This window comes from Anolis carolinensis, chromosome 6 (assembly GCF_035594765.1).
Source record: "Anolis carolinensis isolate JA03-04 chromosome 6, rAnoCar3.1.pri, whole genome shotgun sequence".
Classification (NCBI taxonomy): Eukaryota; Metazoa; Chordata; class Lepidosauria; order Squamata; family Dactyloidae; genus Anolis; species Anolis carolinensis.
Genome location: NC_085846.1, coordinates 82130207 through 82142066, shown reverse-complemented (window position 1 = coordinate 82142066; position 11860 = coordinate 82130207). Strand labels below are relative to the sequence as shown.

At 47.9% G+C, this 11860-nt stretch overlaps 1 protein-coding gene across 1 annotated transcript; it reads right to left on the bottom strand.

The window, feature by feature from the left end:
• Positions 1-332: 332 nt before the first annotated feature.
• hoxa1 (homeobox A1) lies at positions 333-4814 on the bottom strand. The gene is made up of 2 exons (XM_003224918.4): positions 4118-4814; positions 333-2149 (listed from the first exon to the last, which is right to left on the bottom strand). Exons 1-2 carry the CDS (start codon positions 4755-4757, stop codon positions 1794-1796), a joined length of 996 nt encoding a protein of 331 aa, XP_003224966.2. The 5' UTR covers positions 4758-4814; the 3' UTR covers positions 333-1793.
• Positions 4815-11860: the final 7046 nt, after the last annotated feature.

The window sequence follows — 11860 nt, the reverse complement described above, 5'->3', positions numbered from 1 at the left end:
GCGAAGTGAGGAAAGACCGGCTGAAGACCTCTTCTGCTTTTGAAGAGGCTTCTGTTTACAGGCAGGTCAGGGTGAAAAGGTTAGCCCTTGACCCAGGAAGTTCCCGCAAAGGTGGATTCAAAAATAGCTCTGATTCCGCCTTCTCTAACCCCGAAAGATAAACACGAAAATCCCTCCTGCTTGGGGGTGGGGGTGGGTCTTTCTGGGATCAGAAGACACAAAGGAAGAAACCCATCTCTAGGAAGAGAAGTCTTTGGGGAGGGAGACCACTCCTCACTCCTGGAGAAAAACCAAACAAGGTTTCCAAAATGCACCCAACTCAAAGAACCACCTCAGATATAAGTATTTTTTTATTACAGAGATTTATAGGACCCGTAAAATTCTGCTCTGGATTCCATCCTTTCCTTTTCCCACCCCGCATCCCACAGGAATCCCAGAACCTCGAATGATTGTACAGAAAACATCAGAAAGTACTAGCTCACAAATGACAACTGATAGAACTCAGTCTTAGCTCAACTTAGTACATCAAAGCTTTGTGCACCATGCAAAGTTCCAGACACGAATCACATAAAATATACATTCATTTGGCCATCCATCACATTCCGGAATTTGGCTAAAAACACTTCAAGTCTAAGGCCGAAGAAAGGGAAGGGGACTTGGTTTGTCTTTTTTTCTTAATGATCATATTAAGTCGGGATTGAGGGGGAAACAGATACTCATAAGCCAGGTTGATTATAAAACAAAACCTAGTGCAATTTCGGCTTGTGTTTGTTTGTTTTTTCCCTAACTCTCTTAAAGAAATATTACCAGCACATGATATTTTTTTTTGAGGTATCTGATTGAGTTGAACACGTTTTGCATTCGCGACAACATCCTCACTGTTCGCTATAAAACCCGAAGCAAGTTCTGAGAATGTGACCACCCTGTTTCAGCTCCTTATTTATCTAAACATCTCTAGAAAAAATCCGTAAAAAGATAAATCTCTTAGGACAAAATATTTACAACCCACAAACTCGTACACAGACACACACAAATAAAACAACAGAGACATTAAATTAAAAGACGAAAGTCTTCCGAACTCGTGTAAACGCTTCCCAATAGTGCATCTATATAACTTTGCAAGATTTTTGGTATCTTCTGTGTCTTTTACAGCATGTCCTTGACAACTTCTTTATAATCTAATAATTCTTATGATTGCTCCCACACATTATCTATTGTTGAAACCAAATAAGAACTGAGGAAGGAAGTTATGGCAAATAATAACAATAATAAAGGGGATTGTGGCACTGGATACCCATTACAGAACTTATAACAACGTACTAAACCGACCCTAACGAAATCCTACTGAAATGAATGGGGTTTCAGTTAGTCCCGACTAAGCCTCACCCCATCACTTTCCATGGCTGTTGTAGTTGTCAGTTGTCCTTGTTATGTGCCTTTGGTTTTCTGGGGCTGAGAGTGTGTGACTCGCCCAAGGTCCATGATCCAGCCTTGGTCTCTAGAGTCGTCGTCAAACGCTCAAACCACTGCACAACTCTGGCTCTCTTCCTTGGTTTTTAGAAGAGGAGAAATGTTGCACCGATTTGCAGGATAATGGGGAGGAAGTCCTCTAAAATCAAAGGGAGTGAAGAAGTTCAGGATCGCCTGGGGTTGGTTTTAGTGCCAGTGGAGACATGAAACTCTACCTGGAGGGAGGAAATGTATAGTTTTTCTTTAAAGCCTTTCTGAACCCAATCTAGAAAAACGACGCTTGGGGTTGTGCCTTGGGGATGGGGGAGTGGGTCCCGTTGGGTTCAATGGGAGGTAGCCAGAGTGTCTGAGGTAGAGGAGGCCGGGGAGGGGGTGCACGGGGAAGGGCTGGACTTCTCCGACGATTCCTCCGCTTTGTCCTCACTTCCGGTCGGGGTGGCAGGCGAAATGGGCAGCAAGCCCTCTTTCTCCCGCTTCTTCTGCTTCATCCTGCGGTTCTGGAACCAGATCTTGACCTGGGTCTCGTTGAGCTGCAAAGAGGCCGCGATCTCCACCCTGCGGGCCCGGGTCAGGTATTTGTTGAAGTGGAACTCTTTCTCCAGTTCCGTCAACTGCTTGGTGGTGAAGTTGGTCCGGACCGTGTTGGGCTGACCCACGTAGCCGTACTCGCCCGCTTTCCCTGGAGAAAAAGAAAGACAGACAACAAGAATAATAACAATAAAGCAACAGCAATCCGCAAAGGGGAGGGTGGACGCCAAAAGGCGCAAGGTGACAGGTATTAAGAGACAAGGGCGCTGGAAAGGAACTTTCTGGGCCAATTCTGACTCTGGGTTGCTGTGAGTTTTCCGGGCTGTGTGACCATGTTCCAGAAGCATTCTCTCCTGACGTTTCTTCCACATCTATGACAGGCATCCTCAGAGGTTGTGAGGTCTGTTGAAAGCTGGGCAAGAGGGGTTTATATATCTGTGGAATGTCCAGGGTGGGAGAAAGAATTCTTGTCTGCTTGAGGCAAGTGTGAATGCTGCAATTGGCCTCAGTTTCCTAGTTTCCAACAGACCTCACAACCTCTGAGGATGCTTGCCATAGATGTGGATGAAACCTCAGGAGTTAATGCTTCTGGAACACGGCTCTACAGCCCGGAAAACTCACAGCAACCCAATGATGCCGGCCATGAAAGCCCTTGACAACAAATCCTGACTCTTTTTGCTCAAAGACTTACCACTTTTGCTGAGAACCTGTCCTCCCTAGATCAATTTCTTTAGATGATAGGTCACTAGAGAAGTGGTTGCTGTTAGGACCCCAAGGGGATAAATAAATATGTATGGACCTCAAAGTTGAGTGTTTCAATTCGAGTCCCAGCGAACCTAGGGTACAGTGGTAATGTATTTAAAAACACAAAGTTTAAAAACTTTACATTATACTAGAAATCCTTTGACTAGTATCTGGCCACTTGGAGTTCCTCTGGTGTCGCTATAAGAAGGCCCTCCATTGTTATGTGGCAGGGCTCAGACTGCATTTTAATAGGTGATCTGTGGTTTGCTATTCTCCACACTCACATGTCTTGGTCTCCACTTTGTGGCCTCATTTCTTAAGATTGGCTCTGCATCTCATGGTGCCAGAGCCAGTGTGTTCACTGCCTTCCAAGTCGCCTAGTCTTCTGTCTGCCCAGGGGGAGACTCTCATTCGGTCTCAGCCATGGCTTGAGATTCCGAGTTTTAGCCTGCCACTTTTGGATTCTAGCTTGCTGAGGTGTTCCTGCAAGCATCTCTGTAGATCTTAGAAAACTATTTCTTGATTTAAGGCGTTGGCATGCTGGCTGATATCGGAACAGGGGTTGGGCTGGAGACAGGGCTGTAGCCAAGGGAGGGGGGGTTAGAGGTTCAACCCCCCCCCCATTTTTCAGGTGTTTTTAAAAAAACCTGGTTTACTCATGAATGTTTACTGATTAACCAAATCCCCATGAGTGTCCACGAAAGTTTATCTATCTTGAGTGTCCACTGAAGTTTATCGATGGAGTCTGATTTCTAAATTATTTTGCTTTATGGAACTTTTCTTTTCGTGTAAGGAGCAACCGGAGTTGCTTCTGGAGTGAGAGAATTGGCCGTCTGCAAGGACGTTTTGATGTTTTAACATCCTTGTGGGAGGCTTCTCTCATGTCCCCGCATGGAGCTGGAGCTCATAGAGGGAGCTCATCCGTGCTCTCCCCAGGTGGGATTCGAACCTGGCAGCCTTCAGGTCAGCAACCCAACCTTCAAGTCACAAGGCTTTTATCCCCTAGGCTATCGGAGGCTCTTCATGGAACTACTTTTCATGATTTGCTAAGAAAAACTTTTCAACCCCCCCCCCCCCCCCCCGAATTTCTTTTCTAGCTATGGCCTTGGCTGAAGATGTCACTGCCTTGGCCCAAAGGAGATAAATGGACACGTATGGACCTAATTCGAGTCCTAAAAGTAGTTCATGAAAGGATAAAGCCCCCTCTCCCCTGGCCAAAAAGTTGCCTCTTTCAATTGGATACCCAAATCAGAACATGGAAGGTAATCACCCAGCTTCAGGACCCTATCTCTTCCTTCATCTACTTGGGTCTGATCTAGAAGAAAGTTTGGCCCTTCCAACTTTCCCAGCCCGACTTATAGGGACGGCGACTCACCTGTTTTGGGGGGGTTCCTCTTCACTTTCATCCAGTCGAAAGTCTGGGCCGGAGGAGAGGTCTCGGAAGCGGAGGGGGAGGCGCAGGGTTCCTGGTGGCCGGACTGGAGGGGAGACAAGGGGTGGCCGTAGCTGGCGAGGGGCAGGCCCTGCTGCTCTTCCCCGTAGGGGGGCTGGAGGTAGCCCTGCGCCGGGTGCTGAACCACCGAGGGCGAGGAGGAGACGTTCCCGGAGTAGAGGCCGGGTGCGCACTGGGGGTAGCCCGCGTTGATCTCCGCCTCGGCGCTCAGCGGATAGTGGGGCCCGTAACCCCCGGCGCCGAAGCCCTGCGCCCCGTAGCCCGGGTGCGGGTAGGACATGCCCAGGCCGGGGTGAGGCTGGTAGGTGGGGCCCGCCTGGTGGTGGGCATGGGGGCTGAGCGACACCAGGAAGCGCTCGTCCCCGTTGCAGCCGTTGGCACTGACCGCGCAGGACGGGAAGGTGCTGCTGGCGGTGGCCCCATGCTCGGGGTGGTTGTGGTGGTGCCGGTGGTGGTGGGGATGGTGGTGGTGGTGGTAGGCGCGGGGGGAGCAAGTGGCGGGCTCTCCGCCGCTGAGGATGGGCGGGTAATCGAGGAAGGAACTCATCCTCGCCGCGTCCATCTATCACCGGCTGCTGGGAGTCCCGGGTGCCCGTGCCAACTTCGCCACTTCCTCCATGGGGGCCGCGGAGAAAAATGATATGAATGTACAGTCGGGAGGCGGCCACGTGAGGGCGGCAGCCAATGGCGGCGCCTCCCGGTCCCTTCCTGTTTGATGGATCGCCCTGGCGGTGGCATTTAAATTCCGAGCGCTGCTCCGTCAAGGTGACGCGCAGACACCACCTCCGCCACCTCCCTCCCTCCTCCTCCCCCCGCCCATCCTCAGTCAATGCCTTGGGCTGCTTGGAGAGCCTGCTTGAGAGACCATCCTCGCCCGGCGCAGGGACCGAAGGGGGAGAAGCAGAGCCAAGCAGGTAAGCCCAGGAAGCAAGCCAGGCATGGGGGCGATAGAGGACGAGACGAGCCTCCTTCTCCAAGCTTTGGGCTTTCCGCACCTCGCCCAAACAGTTCTAGGGAACGGGATGGAGGAAAAAGACCCAGCGTGTGTGCGTGGATGTGTCAATAGGGAAAAAAAGGCAAAAGGGTCGAGGGTGGGGGGTTGGATCCGATGCCCGGCGAGGCACCAACCAAGCTGCCTCCGCAGAGCAAGAGTTAAAACGCGGCTTCTAGGTCCAGCCTCCTCGCCGGGATGATGATTTGCATGGGAATGGCCAAGTAACGCCATTGTGCCTTTGCGGGCGGAGTGCATGGGTAGGGGTGGGGGCTCTGCGAGACAGTGGGGCGGGATTGGAGTCGAGGTTTCCCCACTCCTCCCCCCCCCCCCCCCGCCTTTGGACCTCCGAAGCGATCCCTCTCTCCGCTTGAAGCATTGGCTGCTGGAGGAAGTGCTTACAAAGGGTTGCTGTGAGTCTTCCGGACTGTATGGCCGTGGTCCAGGCACATTCCCTCCTGACGTTTCGCCCACATCTGTGGTAGGCATCCCCAGAGGTTGTGAGGTATATTGGAAACTAGGAACTCTTGTCTGTTGGAGGAAAGTGTGAATGCTGCAATTAATCACCTTGATTAGCATTGAAAAACCTCGCAGCGTCAAGGCCTGGCTGATTCCTGCCTGGGGGAATCCTTTTCAGTGCCGTAACCAGAGGGGGAGGTTAAAAGTTCAACCCACCCCCTAATGTGTCAGGTTACAAAAAACCTGGTTTAGTCATAAATTGGTTAACCAGTTAAAATTCATGAATAAACCAAGTTTGGGGGGGGGTGAACTCTTTGGGCGGCGGGGGGGGGGGTTAAACCCTTAATCCTCCCCCTATGGCTACGGCCTTGATCCTTTGTTGGGAGGTGTTAGCTGGCTCTGATTGTTTCATGCCTGGATTTCCCCTGTTTTCAGAGTGTTGTTCTTAATTTGCTGTCCTGACTTTAGAGTTTTTAAAATATTTGTAGTCAGATGTTCATTTTCATGCTTTCCTCCTTTCCGTTGAAATTGTCCACATGCTTGTGGATTTCAATGACTTCTCTGTGTAGTCTGACATGGTGGTTGTTAGAGGGGCCTGGCATTTCTGTGTTCTCAATAATATGCTGTGTCCAAATTGGTTCATGAAGTGCTCTGCTATGGCTGACTTCTCCGGTTGAGTTAGTCTGCAGTTCCTTTCATATTCCTTGATTTGTGTTTGGGTTCCCCCAGGCAGGAATCAGCCAGGCCTTGAAGGTGCAAGGCTTTTCAGTGCTAATCAAGGTGAGGAATTGCAGCATTCACACTTGCCTCCAACAGACAAGAGTTCTTTCTCCCACCCTGGACCTTCCACAGATATATAAACCTCCCTAGCTTAGTTTCCAATATACCTCTGAGGATGCCTGGCATAGATGTGGGCGAAACGTCAGGAGATAATGCTTCTGGACCATGGCCATACAGCCCGGAAAACTCAGAGCAACCCAGTGATTCCGGCCATGAAAGCCTTCGACAACACAGTGCTTACAAAGGGTTGCCAAGGCAGCTGCCTGTCTCAGGTTCCCCGGCCCTCAGTGCGCCTGTGCAAACTCTGGCTTTCTCTGCTCCTCCCTGCCTTTTTCCTCCTCCTTCCTTCCTTCCTTCCTCTCCTCCCTCTTCCCCCTTCCTTCTGCCCCTCGGCCTTTGCTTGTCTCTACGTCCCTTCCTGCTCACCCATATGCACTGGTTTGGGAACTAAAAGGGTATTTGTTACTGAAAACACCAACACTGAATGACAGTCTTAGAGATTAGGGGGAGGAGACTGAGCAATGGAGTGGGGTGGGAGTGGGGTTCTTTGGTCATTTGAGAACTGTTTCCCTTCAGTGGGGCTTCTTGGACGCCAGGCAGTGAAAGCAAAGGGGTCCCTAGATTTGAGGGGATGTGTTATTTCATGCTGGGACTTTGGAAGTGGCCTCAGTTGGAGGCTAAAGACACGTGGTTTTTTATGGGTTAGTTACTGGCTGAAGGGGAAAACAGGGGCCTAATGTTTACATATAAAAGCCTGGAAAAATATATGGCCCGTCGAAGCATGGGAAGGGGGAGCTTAGCATTCAAGTTAAACCTGAAATCTGAAAACCGAGGTGAGCCTAAAGAACATAACATAGGGTGGGGGATAGGGTTCCTGGTGGTTGAACTGGAGAGGAGATAAGGGATAGTGAGGAGTAAGCTCTGCTTCTTGGGGAACTTAGCCTGGACGGAGAGACAGAAATAGCAATGTTTGGTTTAGCAAAGGCTCTCATTTGACATTGTGCATTCCTAGGGCAAAGTTGGAATTAATCCAAAGAGAAAATTGACATTGCTGTATGATGGGATGTTCCATGCGTGTCAGTGCCGTGTACGTGCCGGCCTGCGCGTAAAAGCATCTGCGCATGCGCATTCGGCCACCCTGTGATCCAAACTACCAATCCAGATGGGGCTGTTTCCTGAACTGGTTTCACGTCTGAATCCCTATTAATCCAAAGCAAGGCCCACCAAGTGTGTGATATATATATATATATATATATATATATATATATATATATATATATGATCTATCTATCTATGTGTGTGTGTGTATAGGATCTGGACACAAGCATTCTATTAATCCAAAGCAAGGCCCAGACAAGTGTGTGTGTACATATACATTCATACATACATACATACGCTTGGCTGGGCCTTGGTTTGGATTAGTAGATAGATATAGAAAGAGGGGGGGGATCTCTCTTTCTCTCTCTCTCTCTCTCTCACACACACACACACATATATATATGGGGAGGGGATCGGAACACAAGCATTCTCCTGGTTGTTTACAGGAAGTAAGTCTCTCCTATTTATTTGGTAGAGCTAAACCCCAGTTTGTAGCCATGGGACTTTAAGGGAAAAAATACTCTACTTTGGCTGAAAGCCCCTGCATGATGCCTGCAGCCAGTGCTCAGATTTTGCTCTCAGAAAGAAAAACAAAAAGAAAGAACTGAGTCTCCATCGCTCTGTTGACTGGAGGAGGAGCTTAAAAGAGTGCACCATTTCTCAATGGTCTCCTTGGTTCCCCTGGTCTCTGCCTCCTCGCCACGTCATTTGGAGAAGCTTCCAGACAAGCATAGAAATAATGACACTCTGAAAACAGGGGAATTCCAGACAGGAAACAATCAGGGTCAGCTAACACCTCCCAACAAAGGATTCCTCCTCCCCCCGGGCAGGAATCAGTCAGGCCTTGAAGCTGTAAAACTTTTCAATGCTAATCAAGGCGATTAATTGCAACATTCACACTAGCCTCCAAACATATAAGAGTTCTTTCTCCCACCCTGGACTTTCCACAGATATATAAACCTCCCTTACCTAGTTTCCAATAAACTTCACAGCCTCTGATGATGCCTGCTATAGATGTGGGCGAAACCTCAGAAGAGAATGCTTCTGGAACACAGCCATACAGCCTGGAAAACTCACAGCAACCCATAGAAATAATGAGCACAACTCTTCATGGAGCTCAGAAGCACAGATAGCTAGATTTCGGGTGAAATGTTGTTTCATGCTATAATCAGGGCAGTAAGAAAAGAACAACACTCACAAACCAGTAGAATTCCAGACAGAAAACAATGAGGGCCAGCTAACACCTCCTAACAAAGGATTCCTCCGGGCAGGAATCAGCCAGTCTTTGAAGCTGCAAGGCTAATCAATGCTAATCAAGGTGGTCAATTCACACTTGCCTCAAACAGGAAGAGAAAATTAACATAATCGTGTTTCATGTTTGGTTTGGAAATAATTTGAGAGATTCTAGGCCAAAGTGGACCTTAAGAAAAAGTAGAAAAGCTGGGCCTTGCATTTCACCCATCTTAAAACTCTGTAGTCTGGATTTTGTTATTAGTCCTAATTAGCGTAAACCAATAGATTTATTATCCCAGTGTGTTGCCTCACATTCATGAATGGGCCTGCTCTTCCTGCAGCTTCTTTCCATCTTCCTATATATGATCTTCTTGTCTGCCCCCCCCCCCCCCAGCCCAGTTTCTCTCGTTATCTATCTATTCAGGCCACATTTTCCCCGCAAAACCTTCTCTCCCCCCTCCCCAGGCCTGCCATCTCCAGCCCCTCCACCACTTTCCCTCGTTTCTCCGCCATTGTTTCGAGGAAATCTTTCCCTTTTGTTAGACTGTCTGTGGCCCAGCGCTTTGCATTCCGAGGCCTACACAATCCCCTTCGCTCACCACAATGCAAGGAGGGGGACACATGAAGGGGGGGGGGGGGGGGCAGGAGAGAAGAGAAAGGGTTGGTGCCTCTGGAGATGGCGGAGCAAGCAAAGTTTTCCTCCCAACTGGAAGCTCCAGATAGGCCTGCAACACGTCCTCACGTCTTCCTTTGTTGCCCTGGTTCGTGTTGTTGTTCTGGCCGCATTTTCATACATCTAACAACAGACTTTGCCTTCCCTTCTATTTCCCCAAACCTTCGAATTGAGAAAAGGGTGTATTGGGATTTTATTTTTTTTAATTGGGAGCTTGGAGAGATCGATATAACTTGAGGTACTTGGAATATCGAGAGGAAATCTATTTCAGGCTTTAGTCATGTATGGAGTAATTCTTTTGTTCTTTCAACCCTGAGTCCATTCTTTCCCAAACGAACAGAAAGACTGCCTCGTGTTGTGTAAGGCTTTCTTGACTGAAATCATTGGGCTGCTGTCAGTTTTTCGATATGTATGGCCATGTTCCAGAAGCATTCTCTCCTGACATTTCGCCTGCATCTATGGCAGGCTTCCCCAGAGGTTGTGAGGTCTGTTGGAAACTAGGCAAGAGGGGTATATATATCTGTGGAAAGTCCAGGGTGTGTGAGAGAAAGCTGTATGTTTGAGGCAAGTGTTAATGTAGCAATTAGCCACCTTGATTAGCATTTAATGGTCTTGCAGCGTCAAGGTCTGGCTGCTTACTGCCTGGGGGACAATTTCAACAGGGAAAAAAACATGAAAATGAACAAAATCTGGCTACCGGAATTTTTAAAAACTATAATATCAGGACAGTTAAAAAAAAGAACAACACTAAAAAAAACAGGATAATTCCAGACAGAAAACAATCAGGGCCAGCTAACACCTCCTAACAAAGAATTCCTCTGGGCAAGAATCAGCCAGGCTTTGAAACTGCAAGGCCATCAAATGCTAATCAAGATGTCGAATTGCTATATTCAAACAGAGAAGCGTTCTTTCTGTCACCCTGGACTTTCCACAGATATATAAACCCCTCTTGCCTAGTTTTCAACAGACTTCACAATCTCTGGAGATGCCTGCCATAGATGCAGGCGAAACTTCAGGAGAGAATGCTTCTGGAACATGGCCATAACGCACGGAAAACTCACAGCAATATAAAATGAAACACCCCCTCCCCCATCTATGCTTCGAAGTAAATCCTATGTCTAAAGCTGTGTCTGTACCGTCATATAATGTAGTTTGAACTGCATTATATAGGTCTATACTGTACTGGTCATAAAATGCAGTTCATATTGCATTATTTAGCAGTGTAGATTCAGCCTAAGAAAAGTGGGCTTCGGTTTAGAAAGAGGAAAGCAAAAGAGAGAGGGAGTGGAGAGGGAGAAAACGAGGGCTTCCCTGCCTGCACCTGAAGCCTAGCCAAGCTGTTGTTTTAACAGCGCAATAAAAATGAATTATGACTAACCGCCTCCTCGCTTAATGGTTTTAGACGGGGATCCCCAGGCCGAGCAAATACGTAAGGAGATTTTTATTTGTGCATGTGTTCCTGCCATTGATTTCTTCGATGACATTCTCATTCACAGAAAGCGGGTGATTTATGGGTTTAGGAAGAATTGCATCCAACCCTTCCAGTTATTACCCAGGGAGCTCTGCAACACCCTCTTTTATGGGGATTGCGAAAGAGAGGAGCCAGCTTCGCACCGAAATCGTAAACAGACTCAGCTTGGGGAAATCTGGTGCCTGCAAAGACCGCGGGGAAACCTCCAATGCCAGGAGATCTCTGTGGATACATTTCTAGGCACATCCAGGCAGAGAGGCCCACAAGCATGGATTCACCCCGAAAGAGACCTACAACCACATTTCTGCTATCATCTACTGATAGACTGCAGGCCATTACAACAAGGAATCTTATATAAAATGAAACACACACATACCCCATCTGTGCTTCAAAAGCTGTCTAAAGCTGGGTCTATACTGTCAAATAATGCAATTTGAACTGCATTATATGGCCAGTATAGTATAGACCTATATAATGCAGTTCAAACTACATTATACGAGTCTACACTGAGTATACAATGCTCAGTTTGTTTCCTAACCCCCACCGAAACTGCAGGATTTAGACCCACAACATTCCACAAATTTAAAACATGGCTTTGTTTTTTTCAAAAAGAAACTTTGTCTGATTTTCTCTTTCTTTTCTTTTTAGGTGTCCTTTCTTGGGATCTTTGAAAAGCATCCAAGGAAAAGCTTTGCTGGCATTCCAGGGCCGGTTCCCCGCAGCAGGAACAACTAAACGCTTTCAGTAACAGAAAAAAATGTCCCTATTTCCTCTTGGACTTTGGTATATTCTTCCTATAATGCAACCTTAGACAAACTGTCCCCCAAAAATTCAAATGATAAATACATACACCCCATGGAAACGTCTTAAGGTGTCCCCACCCTCTTGATTCTAATGTGATAGATGCATAAATGGGGGAAATATTTTTATATATGGTTCAAAGCAGTGGTTCCCCACCTG

What these genes read in the sequence shown, in the direction of transcription:
- hoxa1 (XM_003224918.4), bottom strand. Translation starts at nt 4,757, where the DNA reads ATGGACGCGGCGAGGATGAGTTCCTTCCTCGATTACCCGCCCATCCTC. An exon ending in GAGGAACCCCCCCAAAACAG is followed by an intron (nt 2,150 to 4,117) that starts GTGAGTCGCCGT and finishes CTTTTTCTCCAG; the next exon opens with GGAAAGCGGGCGAGTACGGC.